This window comes from Rana temporaria, chromosome 2 (assembly GCF_905171775.1).
Source record: "Rana temporaria chromosome 2, aRanTem1.1, whole genome shotgun sequence".
NCBI lineage: Eukaryota > Metazoa > Chordata > Amphibia > Anura > Ranidae > Rana > Rana temporaria.
In genome coordinates this window covers 185,562,406-185,586,010 of record NC_053490.1, presented here as the reverse complement: position 1 = coordinate 185,586,010, position 23,605 = coordinate 185,562,406, and the positions used below count along the sequence as shown (strand labels likewise).

General features: G+C 42.9%; 1 protein-coding gene across 18 annotated transcripts in view; it reads left to right on the top strand.

Annotated features, from left to right (window-relative positions):
- DOCK9 (dedicator of cytokinesis 9) overlaps positions 1 to 23,605 on the top strand; it is a 365,118-nt gene that overhangs the window by 231,900 nt on the left and 109,613 nt on the right. For all 18 annotated transcript variants that reach the window (XM_040336152.1, XM_040336151.1, XM_040336141.1 and 15 more), the window contains exons 18-28: positions 1,695 to 1,760; positions 9,996 to 10,088; positions 11,395 to 11,518; positions 12,009 to 12,130; positions 12,415 to 12,501; positions 14,123 to 14,212; positions 18,517 to 18,632; positions 20,390 to 20,459; positions 20,774 to 20,899; positions 21,051 to 21,122; positions 23,341 to 23,487. In XM_040336152.1, the coding sequence (XP_040192086.1) occupies positions 1,695 to 1,760; positions 9,996 to 10,088; positions 11,395 to 11,518; positions 12,009 to 12,130; positions 12,415 to 12,501; positions 14,123 to 14,212; positions 18,517 to 18,632; positions 20,390 to 20,459; positions 20,774 to 20,899; positions 21,051 to 21,122; positions 23,341 to 23,487 (1,113 nt within the window). The remainder of the gene's footprint in view (positions 1 to 1,694; positions 1,761 to 9,995; positions 10,089 to 11,394; positions 11,519 to 12,008; positions 12,131 to 12,414; positions 12,502 to 14,122; positions 14,213 to 18,516; positions 18,633 to 20,389; positions 20,460 to 20,773; positions 20,900 to 21,050; positions 21,123 to 23,340; positions 23,488 to 23,605) is intronic.

Here is a 23,605-nt window from a genome sequence, read left to right as displayed (position 1 = left end):
GGAGGACTGCACTAAGGTAAAGGAAGCTATTTAGGGATTTTTTTCTTACCCTTTACAACCCCTTTTAAGTTTGGATTGATGGGTGCCCCCTTGTATGGATGCTGCTATTGAATTCATCTCACCTTCTTGGTCTGCTACTGTAGTTGTGCAGTTAAACCTAGAATTCATCACACCAGGCATTGCCTTTTAGTCATGGGTAGTCTTGTGATATAAGGTTTTTTTTTGTGGGTTCTTCTGCTTTCTTCCCCGTATGTGCAAAGTTTTCCTCTCATATGGGTTGTTGTAAGCCACAGTTTTATTTGGTTATTATTTGTATTATGGACTAGCAATTTTCCATTATAATTTAAGCCTTCTGTTGTCTTCTGTTAATTCAAGAAGGGCTGCCTCCCATACAATTGTCAATTTGATAATTTTCTTGGATTTATTCTTTGTATACCAGCTTAGAAATGCATAGCAAATATGCCTACTCTAACCAATGGTTACTACTTTTTTGCTTGGTTCTTCATAAGACTCACACTTGGTAATTTGTTCACATGTTAAAGTGGTAGACAATCGCTATTTTTTAACCGCATTGCATACTAACTCGTTGTGTGAAACTTGCCTTAGAATGAAACACTCTGTCACCACTTAAAGTGGAGGCTCACCCAAAAATCAACTTTCTGCCATTAGATCCAGCATACTGCTGACATCTGCAGTATGCTGTTTTTTTTTTTTGTACTTATCGTTTTATCAGCTGTTGTTATCCAGCTCCGAGCGGGGAATAGGCGTTCCTAAGCCAAGCGGATTTGATTGACGGGCTGCTAAAGCACGTCACGCCTTCCGAAAATACCCGAGGTGACACTCGGGTGTTTACGGCGCCTGCCGTGTAGAGCTGAATGCGCAGGCGCCGTAAACACTCGAGTGTCACTTCGGGTATTTTCGTAAGGCGTGACGCTCTTTAGCAGCCCGCCAATCAACTTCGCTTGGCTTAGGAACGCCTATACCCGGAAGGATTCCCCGCTCGGAGCCGGATAACAGCGGCTGATAAAACGATAAGTACAAAAAAAAAACAGCATACTGCAGATGTCAGCAGTATGCTGGATCTAATGGCAGAAAGTTGATTTTTGGGTGAACCCCCGCTTTAAGGCATGGGTCTTCAAACTACGGCCCTCCAGTTGTTCAGGAACTACAATTCCTATCATGCCTAGTCATGTCTGTAAATGTCAGAGTTTTACAATGCCTCATGGGATGTGCAGTTCTGCAACAGCTGGAAGGCCGTAGTTTGAGGATCCCTGACGTAAGGCATTTCCACCTTCACCCTGTCTTCTGTCCGGGGTTCACAGATTTTGGTTGTGTGAGTGTCCAGAGCTGCGATGATGTCACTCCCGTGCATGCGTTTACGGACTCTGAAAGAAGTGCACGTGCCAGTGATGTTACCAGTTGCATCTAAATTAAGAATCTCCTAAACGGTGCATGTTTAGGAGATATTTACAGTACCTATAGGTAAGCCTTATTATAGACCTACCTATAGGTAAAAATCATGCATGGGAGTTTCCTCCCACTTTAAGCAAATGTAAAATTTTATTGGGCTAATTTGAACATTTTAAGCTTTTAGTATCAATTTGCCTGCTTTATGTCATCTTGCGTCAGTTATCTAAAATCACTTGCTGCTGTTGATTCATAAATATATTTCTTTGCATGCTTCTTTCTTTTAGGCCAGAAACATAGCCATATCAATTGAATTCAGAGATTCAGATGATGAAGAGGCACAGCCGTTAATGGTGGGTTTTAATTTCTTTTTAGTGTTATGCTAAATGTTAAATTTGTTTGTAATGCAAATTAGAAGATAAGTAATACCACGCAATCAAACCATGTTCTGCTTTCTTGGTTTAGCCCCTTTTGGGAGACTTCCATTCAAAAATATTAAAATGTAATCGAGTGCAGTAAGGTTTTTTAGTAATTTTCTTCCCAATGCTTTAATTTTGTAGTCTGTCCATGACTTTCCTGCAAGGAAAGTTAAATATGTAGCTTCTGCCAAGGGGAAATATTTCTGAAGTTCTAAAGTACAGCCACCTTGTGCAGCAGTCTCCCAGGTCCTACCATTATGGCTGTATTTCCTAACAGATTCTTTATAAAATAATAATCCATCAAGGGCTTTCACACTGGAGTGAGAGGAGAGGCACTTCCAATGCACTATTTTTAGTGTTATAGCACCTCAGTGTGAAAGCAGCCTAACAGTTGTACCTGCCAGAGAGTTTGCATTTTTCTTCATCCAGTTCTGAGATGCACATGAAAAATGAGGGATATAGACATTCTGAAGGGCTCATCCCTTTACTCTCTCCCACTATTAGCATGCTAACTGTCAGTACATGTGCAGGCAGTAAACTGGCATCAAATAGTGGCTCTAGCTTTCTCAGTACTGTTATACAGGGATTAGAGAGGCTAATAACAAGTCACATTCAGGTACTTAACCACTTGAGGACCGCCTCATGTACATATACGTCAGCAGAATGGCACGGACAGGCACATGTACGTACCTGTACGTGCTCTGCTTGATGTGGGTCGGGGGTCCGATCGGGACCCCCCCCGGTACATGCGGCGGTCGGTAAGCCTCAGGGAGCGATCCGGGACGACGGCGCGGCTATTCCGGCGCGTCGCGATCGCTCCCCGGAGCTGAAGAACAGGGAAAGCCGTATGTAAACACTGCTTCCCCGTGCTTCACTGTGGCGCTGCATCGATCGTGTGATCCCTTTTATTAGGGAGACTCGATCGATGATGTCAGTCCTACAGCCACACCCCCCTACAGTTGTAAACACACACTAGATGTACCCTAAATGTTATAGCGCTCCCTGTGTTTAACTCCCAAACTGCAACTGTCATTTTCACAATAAACAATGCAATTTAAATGCATTTTTTGCTGTGAAAATGACAATGGTCCCAAAAATGTGTCAAAATTGTCCGAAGTGTCCGCCATAATGTCGCAGTCGCGAAAAAAATCGCTGATCGCCGCCATTAGTAGTAAAAAAAATAAAAATGCAATAAAACTATCCCCTATTTTGTAAACGCTATAAATTTTGCGCAAACCAACCGATAAACGATTATTGCGATTTTTTTTTTACCAAAAATAGGTAGAAGAATACATATCGGCCTAAACTGAGGAAAAAAAAAATTATATATTTTTGGAGGATATTTATTATAGCAAAAAGTAAAAAATATTGAATTTTTTTCAAAATTGTCGCTCTATTTTTTGTTTATAGCGCAAAAACTAAAAACCGCAGATGTGATCAAATACCACCAAAAGAAAGCTCTATTTGTGGGGAAAAAAGGATGCAAATTTTGTTTGGGAGCCACGTCGCACGACCGCGCAATTGTCTGTTAAAGCGACGCAGTCCCGAACTGTAAAAACACCTTGGGTCTTTAGGCAGCATATTGGTCCGGGGCTTAAGTGGTTAAAGCGGGGTCCCGGGCATAAAATTATTATTATTATTTTTTTCAATCTCAATTACATTACCATGAATATTCATTAAACCATATTAATAAAGCACAATCGGTACATAAACAGTTGCATTTAAAAATACGTAAGTATTTTGTTAGTGATTAATACTGGTAGTGTGTTCTTATATAGGTTTAGAGTTCTTTACACCAGGGCAATAATTGGGCCCCTTATGGCTGTGGCCCCAAATGAGTCTTACCTCTGCTTAACCTGCCTCGACAATAATAGGGCTAAAAAAAAATATTATTTTTTAAGTTAAAGCCCAAATGAACCCTCTGGTTATTTTGTGTGTTATGCAGCCAGACCTTATTACAAGTAAAGCATATGTTATATATTTTTCTTTATCGTACATCACGGGACACAGAGCGGCATATTCATTACTATATGGGTTATATGGAGTACCTTCAGGTGTTGACACTGGCAATCTCAAACAGGAAATGCCCCTCCCTATATAACCCCCTCCCATAGGAGGAGTACCTCAGTTTTTACGCCAGTGTCTTAGGTGTTAGTCATGGTTTAGCTTGCCTCCGCATCCTTGGGATTAGGTGAGCTACCGGTTCTGTCCAAAAAAGCCTCAGTGCTAAAGTGGTCAGTAACCGGACCCCAAACCCTTGGGGTATAGCCCATAATGCTTTTCTTTTTAGAGAGCTGGACCCTGGGCCCAGAACTTAGAAACCTTTGGGTGCCTAATGTTTTCTGTTGCCAGGGTGCTATATGGGCCCAGGACAGTGGATCCTTCATAGGAACCCAGGGCCTGAAGGTCTAGACATCCCCACGGAGATGGGGGAAGATTGGGCCTCTTGCTTGGCAAAGTCCTGCGGCATGGAGCAGGTAAGTGAGGGGAAAACTTGCGGAACTTGGTTCTTAGCAGGTTTTTTTCTGGGGGGTCACAGGGGACATGCCTAAAGTTATGCACTGCATCTGGCAAACTAGTCACATATCATAAAGATAGGATGGCTCTATATGTATTATTCCCCATAAGATGTGACCTCCCTTGTAGTGTTGGAAAAGCATTGAATGGGGCCTGTGTGATATAAAAATATATGTGTGTGTCAGAGAGCTGTGCTTACCTGCAAGCCTCCAGGCGATGCTCCATTCAGTCTTCCTCCTCAGAGCCTGCAAAGCAGGCAAAACGCTGACCTCCTCATGGTTCCAGGCTGCAGTTTGCTGGAACAGAGAGGTCCCTTCCTCCCAAACCCCCCCCCTGTCGGGAGGGGCATTTCCTGTTTGAGATTGCTGGGGGGGGAAGGGCGGGTCAGTGGCTTAAGGAAGGGGCGGCCCTTCCTTGTTTGTTCCATTCAATACTTTGGAACGTGGGGAGGAAAGACCAGAGCGGCAGCACGGGGCGCCGAGGACACACAGTGGCCAGAAAGGATATTGCAGTCTTCAGAAGACTGTTTTTCAAGCCTAGAAATAGGCTGTTTTCTTTTCCATCTCATAGTTTTTCTTTGCAATACTACTCAGGGGGACAGAATGTTTTTTCTTTCCTGGATTTGAAACAAAAACGAAAAAAAAGAAAAAAAAAAAAAAAAAAAGTCATCTAGGGGAGAGGAAGCATTTTTTATCCCCCAAACAGGTGTTTGGGCAATTAACTTTTATAGTTCCAAATACCAATAGGTAGCAGGTGTACCTTGGTATTGTACCATGGCATCCGGAGAGTCTAAAGTCTCGGACAAAGTTATGCCGCTGCTTTCCCCACAGGGAGCCTTGGGGCCATCGGGATCTGGGGCTGGAGCTGGCGCGGGTCAGTCCAACCCTAAGATGGTCACGGACGAGGTATTACTCACCTCTTTAAGAGAGACGGAGAAAAGAATGGGAAAAATGATAGCCACAGCTATGCGGGGCAGTAAACGGATTAGATCTCCGTCGCCCGAGCGCAGACCCTCAGAAGAGGAGGTCCTTTCCTCAGGGGAATTGGACGACCTCTTGGACAAGGACCAAGTAGGTTCAGGGATCGAAGATCCGGATACAGAGGAGTCTGGAGCAGTCTCCCAAGGGGAGAGCTGGTGGACTCAAGCCTTAACGGACTTGGTCCATAAATGCATTTAACTTGCCAGTACCAGATCTCCAGGTATCTACGGTTTCAGCTTTGGGCTCACTGAGGGCGCCTCAAAGCAATGCAGTATTTCCGATCCACCCTCTACTAGAGGGAGTTTTGTTCCAAGATTGGAACAAGCCAGAAAAATCTTCTTACCACCTAAAAGATTCTCTGCCCTATATCCTATGGAAGATAAATTTTCCAAGAAATGGGCTACTCCTGCAGTGGACGCAGCCATCTCATGTATTAGGTTGGCTACGGCCCCCCGGGTGTTCACGAAGGTCCTAGCTCCAATCCTAGCCAAACTAAGGATCCAAGGGGTCACGATCCTAGCATACCTGGACGACCTCCTAGTCATAGATCACTCGTCTCTCGGCTTGGAGCGAGCAGTGGCCCTCACGGTCCAATACCTCGAGAAGTTCGGCTGGGTCCTAAATCGAGAAAAGTCAGCTTTCCTGCCCACAAGGCAGTTGGAATATCTCGGCATGAGATTAGACACAGAACAACAAGGAGTGTTTCTACCTCTGAGGAAGGTCAAAGCCATCAAGGAATTAATCCTACTGGTTCTAAGCAAGAAGGAACCGACTATTCGCCTATGTATGAGATTACTAGGCAAGATGGTGGCCACATTCGAGGCGGTACCATACGCCCAGAGCCACACTCGCATCCTGCAGGCAGCCATCCTGTCAGCATGGAGCAGAAGGCCGCAGGCCTTGGATATCCCGTTGCCGCTCTCATCAAGAGTCCGACAAAGTCTGTGCTGGTGGTTAGACCCTCAGAATCTACTGAAGGGTAAGTCTTTCAGCCCAGTGGCTTGGAAGATAGTGACCACAGACGCCAGCCTGACGGGCTGGGGAGCAATTTTGGATGGTTGCACTCGCCAAGGTACTTGGGCAACGCCAGAGAAGCAGTTGCCCATCAACATCTTGGAGCTCAGAGCTGCTCGACTAGCCCTCAGGGCTTGGACGTCAAAATTGCAGGGGTTCCCGGTGAGAATTCAATCAGACAATGCCACGGCCGTGGCATACATAAATCACCAAGGGGGAACCAGGAGTCAAGCCGCTCAGAGAGAGGTGAGCTTGATTCTCCTATGGGCAGAGGCTCATGTGCCCTGCATATCGGCAATATTCATTCCAGGAGTGGACAACTTTCAGGCGGACTTCTTAAGCCGCCAGACTCTTTTGCCGGGGGAATGGTCTCTGCATCCACAAATCTTTCAAGCACTCTGCCAAAGATGGGGAGTGCCGGACGTGGATATCATGGCATCGAGACTCAACAAGAAGCTAGACAGGTTCATGTCCCGCTCAAGGGATCCGATGGCCTGCGGAACCGATGCGTTGGTTTGCCCTTGGCATCAGTTCAAACTTCTTTATGCGTTTCCCCCGCTCCAGTTACTACCCCGCCTGCGGCGCAGGATCCGGGTGGAGCACATACCAGTCATCCTGGTAGCTCCAGCATGGCCCAGAAGGGCATGGTACTCACTAATCTTAAAGATGGTAGTGGGAGACCCTTGGACTCTTCCTCTACGGCCAGACCTGCTATCGCAAGGTCCGATCCTCCACCCTGCCTTACGGCATCTAAATTTGACGGCCTGGAAACTGAATCCCTGATTCTCAGGGGTAGAGGTCTGTCTCAGAAAGTAATCTCTACCCTAATCAGAGCCAGGAAACCGGTCTCTAGGGTGATTTATTACAGGGTCTGGAAGGCCTATGTAGGCTGGTGTGAGTCCAAGCGATGGCTTTCTCGCAAATTTACCATCGATAGAGTATTACGTTTTCTCCAGCTAGGAGTGGATAAAGGATTGGCATTAAGCATAATCAAAGGACAGATTTCTGCTCTGTCAGTGTGGTTTCAGCGGCCGCTGGCCACCCACTCGCTGGTTAAGACCTTCCTTCAAGGGGTCTTACGTATTAAACCTCCAGTTAAATCCCCGCTTTACCCGTGGGATTTAAACCTTGTTCTGTCAAGTTTACAGAAACAACCGTTTGAGCCGTTGGCTGAAATTCCTTTGGTTTTACTGACAAGAAAGTTAGTATTTTTGGTCGCCATAGTTTCCGCAAGAAGAGTATCGGAACTGGCGGCCTTATCCTGTAAGGAACCATATCTTATTTTTCATAAGGACAGGGTCGTTCTCCGCCCTCATCCTTCCTTCCTACCGAAGGTTGTATCCAGTTTTCATTTGAACCAGGATTGGGTATTACCATCCTTCCTCCCTAAACCTACTTCCAGAAAGGAAGGGTTGCTGCATACCTTGGATATCGACAGGGCCATGAAGGCCTATCTTAAAGCGGGGGTTCACCCTTAGAGGGCACTTTTCCCCCTTAGATTCCTGCTCGTTTTTACTAGGGGAATCGGCAATTTATTTTAAAATATGTGCAGTACTTACCCGTTTACGAGACGCATCCTCTCCGTCGCTTCCGGGTATGGGCTTCGGGAATGGGCGTTCCTTCTTGATTGACAGGTTTCCGAGAGGCTTCCGACGGTCGCATCCATCGCGTCACGATTTTCCGAAAGAAGCCGAACGTCGGTGCGCAGGCGCAGTATAGAGCCGCACCGACGTTCGGCTTCTTTCGGCTACGAGTGACGCGATGGATGCGACCGTCGGAAGCCTCTCGGAAGAATGTCAATCAAGAAGGAACGCCCGCTCCCGAAGACCATACCCGGAAGCGACGGAAGAAGATGCAGCTCGAAAACGGGTAAGTACTGCACCTATTTTAATACAAATAGCCGATTCCCCTAGACCGAACGAGCAGGAATCTAGGGGAAGAAAAAAAAATTTTTTAGAAATGGGTGAACTCCCGCTTTAAAGCTACAAAGAAGATCCGGAAAACAGATGTGCTGTTCGTATTACCGGATGGGCCCAAGAAGGGGCAGGCAGCTGCAAAGTCCACCATTTCTAGGTGGATTAAGCAATTAATCACTCAGGCCTACGGCTTGAAAGGGTTGCCTCCTCCAGTATCATTAAAGGCTCATTCTACTAGGGCCATGGGCGCCTCCTGGGCAGCACACCACCAGATCTCTATGGCTCAAGTTTGCAAGGCGGCAACCTGGTCTTCTGTCCACACGTTTACAAAGTTCTACCAGTTGGACGTAAGAAGGAATTCTGATACAGCCTTTGGGCAGGCAGTGCTGCAGGCTGCAGTTTGAGACCCTCGGAATCCGGGGGCTCCTCTTTTTTGAGTTAAATTTAAAATTTAAGATTATTTTTCTCAACTAAGTTGGATTTATTATGATTTGAGTATTCTCTAAATTAAATCCTTTTGTCTTGGAGATGTTCTCCCTCCCCTCATTGTGAGCATTGCTTTGGGACATCCCATATAGTAATGAATATGCCGCTCTGTGTCCCGTGATGTACGATAAAGAAAAAGGGATTTTTAATACAGCTTACCTGTAAAATCCTTTTCTTGGAGTACATCACAGGACACAGAGCTCCCACCCCTCTTTTTGGGGACCATTTTGGGAGGCATACTGCTTGCTACAAAACTGAGGTACTCCTCCTATGGGAGGGGGTTATATAGGGAGGGGCATTTCCTGTTTGAGATTGCCAGTGTCAACACCTGAAGGTACTCCATATAACCCATATAGTAATGAATATGCCGCTCTGTGTCCCGTGATGTACTCCAAGAAAAGGATTTTACAGGTAAGCTGTATTAAAAATCCCTTTTTTATGCTATTTTTAATAATGGTATGTCTTTTTGAAACGCTTCCTATGTTGGCGGTACACTGGTGAGCTGGACAGCTGATCTTACACAGAGCATAGCACTCTGGGTCTCCAGCAGCCTGACACTCTCCCTGCACAATACTCCAATCAACAATTCTTTTGAGCAGTGTTGCCAATTGAAACGCTGTACAGTGAGAGTGTGAGACTGCTGCTCTCTGTGTGAAAGCAGCAAGCTGTCTCTCCAGTGTTCTGCAGAAACCTACAGTTTAAGTAGTTCAATACATATATATTAAGTTAAAATAATTTAAAAGAATGTTGTCGGCTTTAAAGTGATTGTAAAGCTATATTTTTTTTCTTTGATAAAATAATATGGTATGCTCTGTTCAATGACATTGCACAGAGTGGCCCTGAACCTCCTCTTCTGGGGTCCCATGCTGACGCTGTCTTTTGTGTGTGTCCCCATTGTAAGGTGCTTGTGATGGAAGCAGATTTGTGGGCCTGCTCCTGAGCCGGGCAATGTGTGTCCATTGACCCACATAGCACGGCTCGGCCCCCACCCCCCTTGCTGCTATCTGAGCCAGAAAAGGAGCAACGCTGCTGCTCCTGGGCACAGCACTGGATCAGGATTGGGCTCAGTTAAGTATTAAGGAGAGTGGGTGGGAGGAAGCTAATCGTTAAAGTTTGATGCAATAAGGTAAAAATCATGCCTTTTAGAACCACTTTAAAAATGAGTGAAGAAAACATATCATTGACAAACAGTACAGTAAATCTGAGTTTTGCTAATCAATTACATGCGTAAATTCTCTTCCCCTCCCCTTTCACAGTGTATATATAGCAGGCCTGGTTGTCCTGTGTTTGTGAAAAATGCATTGGCCTGTGTTTTACACCATCAGCAGAATCCTGAGTTCTATGATGAGGTAGGTTATTTTATACTGTGCTTTGCATGCTGGGTGAAGAAATCATTTGAATTTGACATTACAGGTTTAGATTGCCTTAGAGAGTGCTTGAGAGAAAGTAATGCTATTTTTACTCGGTCCTAAAAAAACTGGTATCTGTACATCCCTAGTAGTTTTTAATAACATTTGATTACAATATGACTTTTGTAGTAACTGTTTACCCTATATTATTATTTTTTTCCACAAAAGTGGAGTTATCCTAAGATTGGATTGGTTATTCATTATGGACGTTGAACTTTTGAGTATTGTCAGACTAAGGTTTGGCCATACATATATATTTTTTCTGAACGGAAAAAGAAAACGACAGATCCACACAAACAAGGTAGATGGGGGAATCCCCCACCAGCACATTGTATTCTGAGAGTCACAGTAATCAGAATACAATGATCAATAGCTGCAGCTGCTGATCACCACACAAATTTCCAACATATCCATTTAACAGAAATCTATTTAAATAATTGACTTTTGTCAAGTGGTGGAGGCCACATGCTGATCAAAATTCAGCTGCTGCCCATTGGACCGGCACCATTTCAATCGGCCTGGGTTCCCACTGTGTGTTTCAGACACCTCACGTGATTCGCACAGTGATCCTGTGCACATCACTTGCGATTTCTGTGAAGTGCAATTTGAGCAATACATTTTTCATGGCTCGTATCGATTTCATCTGCAGCAAAATGGCGCAGGACCCTTTTATTTTTATTTTTTCACTCATGCGAGTCTGGCAATCACACTGCATTTTGTGATCTGTTTCGGTGTGTCATTAATCTAACATTGACACCCACAGCAGATTGCATGGATGCCGTGCAATGCAGGGAAACGCAGAGAATCTTGTGCATTTCCTGCATCGCATCAGTGTGAACCAGGGCTTTGTTTATGGCCAGCTTAAGTAATATGATTGTTATTCAGTTGTCTTGATTGCCTGACTACATGTAGAAAATGTATTTACTACTAATAAAGTAATGGTGTTTTTTAATGGGAGGGTTTTGTAAATAGCCTTGATGGGCTCATACTTGGACATTTTCCTAGAATCCTATGAGATATGATACCAATGCTGCGCAGGAATAACAATGTTTAAGTTTATGCCGTGTTATAATTGCTCTTGTAGGTTCTCTGTGAAAGACAGATCTATGATAATTGTACCTTTTCTCTTGAAGGCTTAGGACTATAAAGAGAGGTGGTGTTTTGTCACGTTTATAAAAAGTTCTCTTTATTTAACCTGGCTGGCTTTAAGCAGAAACGTGTTTTTTTTTTTTTTATCTTTCTGCAGATTAAAATAGAGCTGCCCACACAACTTCATGAAAAACACCATTTACTGTTCACATTCTACCATGTCAGCTGTGACACTTCTAGCAAGGGAGGCACAAAGAAGAAGGATGTTATTGAAAGCCAAGGTTTGTGCTTGCATAGAGTGTATTAGACATGATTTCATTAAAATACATTCATTTAGACATAACCTCACAATATAACGTTTCCAACCTCCGCTATAAAAATTTTATGCAATGGGTCTGGATTTTAAAACTCAAGTTATGACGTCTATGCACTGGCTGAGATGTCTTGCAGCACAGAATATAGGCCACATCTCAGAGGAGCAGTATGCAGGGAGCAGAAGTGACAGAAATAGTTCTTGGTCTAGATAACAATATTTTACTGAATCAGATGTTCTTATTCTTAGAGGCACGAGCTATTAGACTATATAAAAAGCATGTGCTAAAATAATAGCCCCCTTTATGTTCTACTTAAGCATTTCTTGATACACTGTTAAACCGTACTGCATTAAATGTATAGTTGCATATAGTAACATTTCTGTTGATACTGAAGAAGGGGCCGTGAGAATGGTATTTCCAAGTGCGGTATGTTGAACATGTTTGTTTTTGCACACAGTTGGATATGCCTGGTTGCCTTTGCTAAAGGATGGTCGAGTGGTCACCAACGAGCAAAACATTCCAGTGTCTGCCAACCTTCCCACAGGTTATTTGGGCTATCAGGAATTTGGAATAAGCAAGGTATGAAAAGTCTACACATATTACCTTTTCTTATATTTCATAGATAGAATAAGTAATGATTGAGGGGGTCAGTGATAAAACCTAAGCACTCATACTTTTTGCATACATGTCTATTACATTTTCTACCATCCGTACAGCTGTCACATCTTGTTTATTGTGTGTCATTCAGCAATGCACATTCTTTTTGGCGACTGTAATGTTCAAGAGCTCAAAACAAAGTGTACCTGTCTATTCAGTAATTGAGCAAAATATATCTTTCTTTTTTCTGTTTGGCTTTTACATAGCATTCCGGTCCAGAAATTAAATGGGTGGATGGAGGAAAGCCATTGCTGAAAATCACTACTCATCTGGTGTCCACTGTTTATGCACAGGTAGTGTTTCCACATCGTTACTTTTTGCACAATCCAGTATACATTTTTTCACGAAACAGTAAAGCCCTTATTCCTGGTTATATATTTAGAAGTTGCCTTTTCTACATTGTACCTGTTCGCTGAAAAGTTCAACATAACAGGTCCAGATAAAAATTAAGCAGGAAATTATATTCCAAGAGTTGTTACAGGTTACCTTTTGAGACATCTGTTTCGGGTTCATTTGCATATCCTATTTGTTACGTTTTATACTATTCTGCTGAAAGACGGTTGCAATCATTGGACAATGGAGGAGATAGCCAGAGTAGCAGCATGTATGTGAAGACCAGTGATTGCCAACTTAAGAGGGTGTAGGGGGCCTCAACTGATATCCCCAAGTGGGGGGCATCGCATAATGTCAAATATAAGTAGTGCTAAGGAGGACTGTCAGTGGCTGCAAACATACTAGAAGAAATGATGATCATGGACATATACTACAAGATTTATTGGAAACTTTGAAGCCTGCTACAAAAGATGGTGAGAAACTGAGAGATTACTGCTAGTATTGCCTTTACAGTTTGTCTTTACAAATGCTCCCACTCCAAATTTGGACTGCTGGGATCAAAGTATTTGCAAGTAGGGCATCAGGAAGTGTAGACTTAAGTCGGGATTAATAAAGAGCGCTTTTATTGAGAGTTCAGTTGCTGTGTAAACTTCAAACTACTACAGTCTTAAAAGAGAAGCTTGACCAAAGCTTTTTTTTTTTTTTTTTCCATAATGCTCTTCTGGGTCACAGGAGTGAACTTAGTTTTGCTGTCCAAGAGCCAACCTTTGGTGAGCTAAGGACTGATGTCAGCTGACATCACAGAGCTGCTCCAGGCTCTGGAAGGATCCCAACCATATTGTTAGGATCCAGCCAGCTGCCTTACCTCAGCGTTCGATTTAGATATTTTTTTTTAATAACAGTCAAATTTTATCGAAGGTTTATGAAAGTAATATTTGGTAACAGCACCACATCTTATACAGTGTAGATAGGCGTAGATGATCAACCAGTAAGTCCTCAGCAAGCCTGTCAAAATATTATTTTCAGGAGATGTAGTCGGTGTCTTCTAATCCAGGCAGATCAGATTTTTACAAGCTTAGTAGGGCATTCCCTTCCTATGTATGTCAGTTGGTACATGGAGAGCACATCCTGAATAATAGGACGCTATCCACTATAGGAGGTGGTTTCAGCTTTAAAATTGTATATTATGATGAAATTACAGTATATTTTGGTGAAAGTAAACCTGTCATAAAGAAACATGGAGACCGTCATTGCTGACCTCTCGTTCTCAAAAAGCAAGTTACCTGGCTGTATGTTAAACCTCTTGCTCTTAACACTATATATCACTCAGAACACATTTGCAGATAAGGCCTTTTGACTTTTCTCTAACTTTGTTGATCTGCCCGCTTGCTCTGGGTTATGGTCATGGACCATTCCCCATGGTTACCTGTAAACTGAAAAATACATATCTTTAGGTCAGCAAATGTTGAGCATTTCCTAGATATGTACACAAATAAGGTAATTATATTAATGTATAAAAGGAAAAACAGAGTTTCTGCTCTATTTCATATGGTGACCATCCGGCTATTTGTTTAATTTTAGGATCAACATTTGCACAACTTCTTTCAGTATTGCCAGAAAAATGAATCTGGAGCACAGGCCTTAGGAAGTGAACTTGTGAAATATTTGAAGGTATTTATTGGTACATATGACTCAGGAGTTCCTGTATATTGACATTGGTATCATTATATCTACATAAGTACATTGTGAAATCTGATGTGTGTGTGCAACAATATAAGGTGTGTTGTTTTTTTGGTCAGTCAGATTTTGCATGAGTACTTTTCAAGGAAATGCAGAGTAAGCAGATTGGCAGGTCATGTAGTAAAGTTGGGTTTAGTTCTACTTTAACGTTTGTGGCATAAAATTGAGTCCGCTTAGGTTGGACATCTAGAAGCTAGACTGACTTCTATAGTAAATGTAGAGAACAGAAGGAAAAACGGCAACTGTTCTTTCATATACTGTACAACACACCATAGGTGCTATGCAAGTTTTTAACATATAAACACTCTGGCTAGGTGCATCTTAACAATGGGGGATGCTTGTATGTATTTTGTGTATTACCAACTGTTGTTATCACGGTCTTGTGATAGTTTGTTTTTGGGGTTGTATTCGATATGTGCAAAGAGGGATCACACTAATACATAGAAGTATAACATTTATCAAATGTTATGACATACAGATAAAGAAACTATAACCAGAATACTTGCCTAAAGATGCTGTTTCGCCATGGAGTCCCCTCCCACTTTTACGAGCCATGGCCGACCAGGTTCAGACACATGCCTCATGGCAGCTCTGATGTGAGACTATATTATTCCCGTTTTGGCTGTGGTAGATGCAGGCTAGTATGTAAGTAAATAACCAATCAAAATCGTTTGGACTATAATCTTACCTTTTAGGCTTCATTTCCATGGACGTTTTTACAGCCACTTTTCTGAGCGTCTTTTGCAGCTTAAAAACGGCTCTCCATGTTAGTCTATGGCCTTATGCCAACCATGACGTTTTTGAGCTGTAGATGGCTGAGCCGTTTTTAAGCTGCAAAAAAAACGCAGGACCAGTGCGTTCTGAAGCTCCAGCGTTAGAGCTGTAAGCCTCCTCCTTCGTTTCTGTCTCTATTCAAATTCAATGGTTCCTTATGGGAGCCCATTGATTTGAATTGAGGTCGCACCAGAAGACGGATCAAGATGATCCGACTTGCGGGGCGACTGGTGTGCAGAGAATCTTGAAGGGGAACCCCGCGTAAATTAAAAAAAATTTGCGTGAGGTTCCCCCCAGGATGATACCAGACCCTTCGGTCTGGTATGGATTTTAAGGGGAACACCTACGCCGAAAAAAAAAACGGCGTGGGGGTTCCCCCAAAATCCATACGAGACCCTTATCTGAGCATGCCGGCCGGTCAGGAATAGGGGTGGGGACGAGCAAGCGCCCCCCCCCCTCCTGAGCCGTACCAGGCCGCATGCCCTCAACATGGGGGGGTGGGTGCTTTGGGGCAGGGGGGCGCACTGCAACATGGGGACAAGGTGCCTTGGGGTGGGGGGCGCAGTGCGCCCCCTGCTCCAAAGCACCCACCCCCCCATGTTGAGGGCATGCGGCCTGGTACGGCTCAGGAGGGGGGGGGCGCTCCCTCGTCACCCCTATTCCTGACCGGGGCGGGGGGCATGCTCGGATCTCTGCACACCAGTCGCCCCGCAAGTCGGATCATCTTGATCCGATTTCTGGTGCAACCTCTATTCAAATTAATGGGCTCCCATAGGGAACCATTGATTTTGAATAGAAGCAGAAAACACGGCTGAAAACTAGCGCGGCAAAACGTGCATTGAATTCAATGCAAAACGCGGGGAAAATGGCGGTAAAACGCCGCTTTTTTTCCTGGCGTCTGTACTAGCTTTACAGCCCGTTTTTTAAAACGTCCATGGAAATTCAGCTTTAAGGGGAATAGTGGGCTGGTCATCCTGCATTCCTCAAGGCTTAAATCAATTGAGGTAACGCCATACATATGTCTTAATATGGCTCCTTGACCAAGATTTGGAGGCTTAGAATTCATTAGTGAACCACATTAATAAATGTTATATGCAACTTCCCCATCACCAGCATGTGCAGTGCTACAGTAATTAAAATATGTTTAGCAGAGCCCCTCTGCAAACTGTATACATCATGCAAAAACAGCCTAAACTTGGTTAAAAATGCTATATGAAGACAAATAACTTTGATCAAAAAGACCAAATAGTGACCTTACAGCATTGTCAGGTTGAGACTGCATTTGCCAGCACAGCATGGAAGACAGTAGGGTGTCTCACACTTGTGGAGGCATTCATGTAATTACTGTTGACATTTTGTATTCTTAGTTGTATGTCTGACAGCTGTAAAGCTGAACTCCATGCAGAAATACTTTAAATACATTTTTCAATAGTCCCAAAATACATAAGTAGTCTGTGCACCAAATATCTGTATGAAACGAGTTGTTGCCTTGCGAAAGTCGCAGTGACATCCTCAGTGTGCTACACATAGCCTTTATAAAGGGCAGACCTGTAGAAGTACAGAGAACAGCAGTGACTGGTCTTGATAACACAAAGCTCCTGCACAAAGTCTTAGTTTACTTGCGCAGATCTGGAAAATATAATCAAAGCACACTAAGAATTCACATACCTCAATCCAAAAATATGTGAATAAAAAAAAAAAAAAGCACATGCATATTATATTTGTACTAGGGTTGCACCAATACTAGTATCGGTACCGATACTGAGCATTTGCACGCGTACTTGTCCTCATGCAAATGCTCCGATGCTTGATCAGGTACCTGTACAGTCAGGGATGATTGGTGCGGCAGTGGAAAGAGTTAGACCGATCTCCCTGTGTGGCTTTTAATAAAGCATCTGACAGACGCTTCTCCTTAGCCCCCCCCCCCTTCCCCCAGGTGCAGCTTTCAGCTATACAGGCAGACCGGTGATTGGAACTCCTCCCCCCCACCGATCGTCCATTAATGTCCCCTGCTGTATCTTCTTCCGGTCCTCCTCTGTGTTCTCTGTGCTCTCCTTCGGTTCCCCCGTGTCCTTCTCCGTGCGCGTCTCCCGTGTCCTCCTCCGGCCCCCCTCTGTGCTCCTCTGTAATTTACCGGCTCTTTCCTTTTTTTAATGGACAGAATCACTGACTCTGTCCATTGATAACCGAACATCGTAAAGCATTGTTTACAATGCCTCAGTTTTTGAATGGAGAGGAGCCTCCGTCTCTTGTCCATCCATCTCCAGTGCAGCTGAGGCTGCTAAGAAAGGGTCTGGGGAAATCTGTGTCCTCAGTCCCGTTCCCGGTCTCAAAAAGGACCCCTGATTTCTCACCAACCCCCCCCCCCCCCCCAACAGGGTTGATAAAAATAAATAAAAGTTAACATTGTAATAAAAACATCTCTAAAAGTAAAATTGTAAAGAGAATTGGGAAAAAAAAATGAATATAAATAACTACTGACACATCACGCCTCATCAGTGCTGCATAATTAGTGCCACTGTCACATGACATTAAAAACTTTATTGGTATTGGCGAGTTCTTGGAAAAAAGTATCGGTGCTTGTACTCGTTAAAAAAAAGTGGTATCGTTGCAGCCCCAATTTGTAAAATTTTAGCTTATTGTAGTTTTCAGCTTTAAGTGGAGCCTTAGACCCAATGGCTCCTGCCTCTTATCAATCTGCCCTGTGTGGAGTTCCCAGGCTCACTGCTAAATCAAGATTGGGCTCAGGTAAGTATAGGGGGGGGGGAGTGCTGGCTGGCACGTGAGTGAGTGAGGAGCTGCACACAGTTTTTTTTACCCCAATGCAGAGAATGTATATAGGTAAAAAAAACTTCTGCCTTTACAACCACTTTAACATTGTTGTAAAGGTATAAAGAATTTAGTTTTTTTTATCTTAATGCATTCTCTGCATTAGGGTAAAAAAACTTCTGTGCACAGGATCCCCAGCCCCCACCCTACCCCCAAATACTTACCCAAGCCTGATCTCGGTCCAGTGCTGCACTCAAGAGCAACTGTTCTCTCCGCTATGTTTCTCCTTACTGGACATGTGGAGGCAACAGAGGGAGCCATTGGCTCCTGCTGCTGTCAGTCACAGCCTGGGGACAGGGCCGGGATAAGCCACGCTTAATGCGTTAATGGACACACAGAGAGTCTGCCATCGATGGACCCTAGAAAAGGAATGACACAAAAAAATATATTTACAATCGCTTTAATTCCTTCGCTGGTGACAGCCATAGAATTTTGGATTTCTCATCACAAGACAATAACTCTCCAGGGGGTTTTGTATATAATAGACAACAGTTGGTTTATGGGAATATCATTGCATTGTTCTTTTCTAAAAAAAATATAATCAGGATTACCATGCTAGCATGCATTTTCAGTTTAAACCATCATTTTACTCAACAGTTTCACATTTGAAATATCACACTGTTTTCTTTCAGAGTCTCCATGCAATGGAAGGACATGTCATGATTGCCTTTCTACCTACAATCCTTAACCAAATGTTTAGAGTACTTACAAGAGCTACTCAGGAGGAAGTGGCTGTCAATGTGACACGGTAATACCTACTAATTTAGTATTAGATCAGCTCTGTTCTAGAACGGGGTGCTACTTTGTCAGTCTGCCGATGCCATTCATTCGAATGGTGGTCTGTGTGCTTATTATAGAATGAGGGCAGACTTGTATGCAGGTATCATTTATATCATCTGATTTTTAGGTAATTATGAATGTTTGGATTAGTCTTGAACTTCCAAGCTGTAGAAAAGTGCTTTATATCAGACATCAGATTCCAAGAATAGATTGGGGATTGATCATTTGATTAGCACATGTTTACTGCTCATTTTAGGCTGGGTTCACACTAGTGCGAATTGGATGCAGGTTTCACTGTATCCAATTCGCAAGACAGGGGAGTGTGCCTGGCTCTCTATGGAGCTGGTTCATGCATCTCTGTGGCAGTTGCGGGGTATGGATTGCACAGGGATCCTGTGCGTCTTTGGCTCCATTTCAGGTTCGAATTCGGGCAAAAAAAAGGAACAGATTTGTCCCTAAATCTGAGAACAGGTACGCATCGGACTCCTGCTGTGAGCCGCATGTGATTTAGGTGTGAACCCAGCCTACCAAAGAATATATCTACTGAATTTTAGGCTGAAACAATCTATATAGATTTTCAAAACACAAATCTTCAAGGTAGCATTTTTTAAAGGAATGTCACTAACAGTTGCTAGGTCTGTTTTTTTTTTTTTGTCTGTGGATTTAACTGAATGGCTTCTCTGACTTAAAACAAGCTAATTTTTAAGTTCTAACTTCACTGGCTACACACATTTGCATCTTTTTTTAGAATTCATTGCATTAAAGCGGAGTTCCACCCAAAAATGGAACTTCTGCTTTTCAGAACACTCCCCCCTCCGGTGTCACATTTGTCACCTTTCAGGGGGGAGAAGATACCTGTTTAATACAGGTATTTGCTCCCACTGCCGGGCATAGATAGCCGCATTATCTGCGGGTGTCTACGCCACTTAAACCGTCTTCCATCCGCTGTCTTCTGGGAGACACACAGGTCCCAGAAGACAGCAGGGACCATTCGGATCGCGCAGCGCGAGTTGCGCATGCGCAGTAGGGAACCAGGATCTGAAGCCGCAAGGCTTCACTTCCTGATTCCCTTACCGAAGATGGCGGCGGCAGCACCCGAGAGCTGAGCGATGGATCAACTTCAAGTGCCTAAATTGCGGGCGCTCTGGACAGGTAAGTGTCCTTCTTTTAAAAGTCAGCAGCTGCAGTATTTGTAGCTACTGACTTAAAAAAAAAAAAAATTAGCGGACCTCCGCTTTAAGTGCAAGTTCATTACAGGCAGTCCTCGAGTTACGAACACAATAAGGACTGTAGCTTTGTTCGTAAGTCACAACACTGCATTTGTAAGTGTGCAGGGATGTGAGATGTTCTGGGCGCTTGTTATGTTGTCTGGGGCTCTTCTGGCCATGCAGTACATGTAGTCCTGCAGTGTGGGATGTGTCCAGAGGTGCTCGGAGGTATCCAGTACCAGCGGTGGAGCACAAGCGGCTGGCATTTGAGGCCGTTTGTCAGTAGGAGTCGTTTGTAACTCGGGGACTGCCTGTATACTGTGTATTTATCAGACAGTTGTCCGCTGTCAGTTGACATAATATTGCAATGCTTGTATAAAGGCTTAACATAGTCTGATTATCATCACATTAGCACGTTCTTCATATGAATGCACATACACCATTGTCCAAATCGGTTACTTGGCAAGAATCAACATATGATAGAAATAATTTAATCCTTTAATGCATGCTGTTTCAGAGTCATTATCCATGTGGTTGCTCAGTGCCATGAAGAAGGACTGGAGAGCTACCTGAGGTCATATGTAAAGGTATGTTATCCTTGGTGGTTTGTTTCTAACTTTTCCTAACCCCCTTTTTTTCCTTAAATGGTAGTACATAATATATATTTTCAGGTCAATTTAATTGATGTGCCAATTCTAAGATGGAGACTAGCAGCATTTCAAGATTGAGCTTATGAGTTGAATACCTGCTGCAGTATCTTTTACACACATCTGCATATTTGTATACCTCCTTTTAGTCAACTCGACGTACACAACAATGTTGCCTAAAATATTGGTACTATTTTATAAATGTTGTTTAGTACATAGTATTTTTCTAATAGTTTTCATCCCTGTTTTCAAAGTATGTATACAAGGCAGAGCCATATATTACATCTGAATACAAGACTGCGCACGAAGAGCTGGCCAAATCCATGACCATGATCCTCAAGCCTTCTGCTGACTTTCTAACCTGTAACAAGCTCCTCAAGGTACAAAGAAAGCTCCTGCATACAAGCAAATGTGTATTTAACTGGTATCTTTATGGGATTGCCATTTTATATCAGGATTCTTGTAGCTATTTTGACTTGATTCCTATGGTTTATGTACGCATGCACTAACTCACTGTTGTTTTATTCATAGTACTCATGGTTTTTCTTTGAAGTCCTAATAAAATCTATGGCCCAACACCTTGTTGAGAATACAAAAATAAAAGTATGTATTATCTTTTTATATCTAACACCTATATGTTTGGTTATGCCATTATGTCGTCAATAACATAATGTTTAATGATCTTTGAATGCAGCTTGGGAAAGTACCTGAATGTTTCAGTCAGCATCCATATAAATGCCTGTATAGTAGCAGTAGGGAGACCAGATAGAGCAGAGTAAAGTTGGCTGTAGATAGGTCATTCTTTATTGATCAGCCAGTCACACACACTCTTAAGGTAGATCATTAGATTGACTACTCTTGAACGGGAATGGCCATAGATGGATTGAAATTAAGCCAGGCCCTGCTGAACTGGCTGAATGTTGATCCATCTATGGCCAGCTTAAAGTGGTTGTAAACCCTCACATATACCCAGTGAAGTGAATAGCCTCAGGTGATACACATATATCTAACAAATCCTACTACATGGGTTTTGCTTGTTTAACTGCAGTCTTCTCTTAACTACAACCCCTCAAAGTGATACAATATATATGCATCTGTGAATAGTACAGAGAAGGAAGTAGAAAACTGCAGTTACAGCAGTGTGAGAGCTGATTGGAGGAAAGGGACACCCCCTTTACCCTCCACAGAGGCAGAGGAACAAAGGAACATGCAGAGCTGTATTCTGAATAGACAAACTCTCTGCTTATCTCCCTCCCAGATTCAATTGTAATATCATGTGTTGGGAAAACTTATCAGAAGTGATTCATACTGGTAACAGAGCAGCAGAATGAAACTGCACTTTGGAGAGAGACCAGTAAACACTACAGATATATGTGCTTGGCTCAAATTCCATGACTGGGGTTTAGAACCACTTTAAGGTGTTGGTCAGACTCTACTGCAGTGCACAAGGCGTGTTTCCTTAAAAAATCTAAAATCATTAGCTTGGATTTTTTTTTACCACTATTCTTGACCAGTCTCAGACAGAGGATCTGATTGTGCTGTCTGGCAAGGATGCATGGATCAAAAACTGCACATGATTAAAAAACATTTGACAAGAACAGTTGCCATATATGCAGTTCAGCTGTGTATTTACCTAGGTGCCCAGTTTTCAATCTGAATGACCATTTACTAGGTCAATAGATTTATATTACATTCAAGTGCACAACAGAATAATGATGTTTCAAGAGGAGGATTTGTAATATAAAGTTAAAGTAACAATATTGCAGAGAAACACTACTTTTGTCCTCTTCTAGCAGTCCCAGACAGCTCTGTTAGCTCTTCACTGCCTCATGCAGCAAGCCAAGTGCTAAGGCACTAATTCATACATGCTGTCAGGTTCTAAACTGAGTTTTTTATGGGCACACACAGCACCAGAAAGCCATGCTGCCACTTCCCGCAGGCAGCAGCACGAGGCTATGTCTCCACTGCCTTCTGTTGCTCCTGTGAAATCAGGAAGTGAGGGCAGAGATGCTGGAACCTAAGGAGCTGGCATAAAGACAGGTAAGTGTTTAGGAATGGGTGAGTAAGACAGGTAGTGAGGGTTTTTTTTCATGCAGAAAATAAATGAAGGACTTTAGTACTATAAACTTATTTATGTATTGTTTCAATGGGTTTTGGCAAGTAATTGTGGCTTTTTTGACTGACATATTCAGGTGGCGATTTAAATAAGTAATTCAGCCAATTCTACGGTTACAATATGTTTTTCTACACTCTGAAATCCGAGAGGGCGGATAGGGTTAAGCATAAGTGTGTTTCTCTGGGGTCTGGGTGGTAAGCTTATATAAAACCTACAATGCCACAATTAAGATGAAAATTACAAGGTTTGATTTGCCACAAATTACTACCCTGCAAATTTCTGTTTCCATAAATGAATGTTATGCGGTTGTCTACTTCAAATAGCCTGGAAGCTTTTCCCAACACAAAGTTTTTTTTTTTTTTTTAGGGTTAATGTGAAGTAGGAAAAAGTTTAGTGCCAGTAGTTTTGTCATGCTTTATTTGTAGCAAATTGTAATTCCACAGCAATAGCTTTTTTTTTATTGTTAGTATGGGAGCCCACACAGCCAAAATACCTGCTGTTCTCCCTCTTCTTTCTGCAGCACTTCTGGGATGGATCACGGTCATTCTAATTGGTCAATCCCAGCATGAAGCATCCCTCTGATTAGTCTCTGAAGTGTTGCAGTAAGAGGCAATATCTTTTATGTAAAATTGAAGTATTGTATTGTATTTTTTTTTTTTACTGATCTTGCATGGTAATTCACTCTTTTATTTTTCATTTTTCTAGTTATTACGAAACCAAAGATTCCCAGCCTCTTTTCATCATACGGTGGAAACCTTGGTTAATATGCTTATGCCACACATCACACAGAAATACAAGGACAATCCAGAGGCCTCTAGGAATGCAAACCAGAGCCTTGCATTCTTCATCAAAGTAAATCAGAAAACAAAAAAATCTTGGAAAGTTTATAAATTGTTAGAAGTAGGGGATGTAAAGTATTTGTGTTCCTTCTTTTATTTTTTCTTTGCTTAGGCCTAACAACATTTTCTAA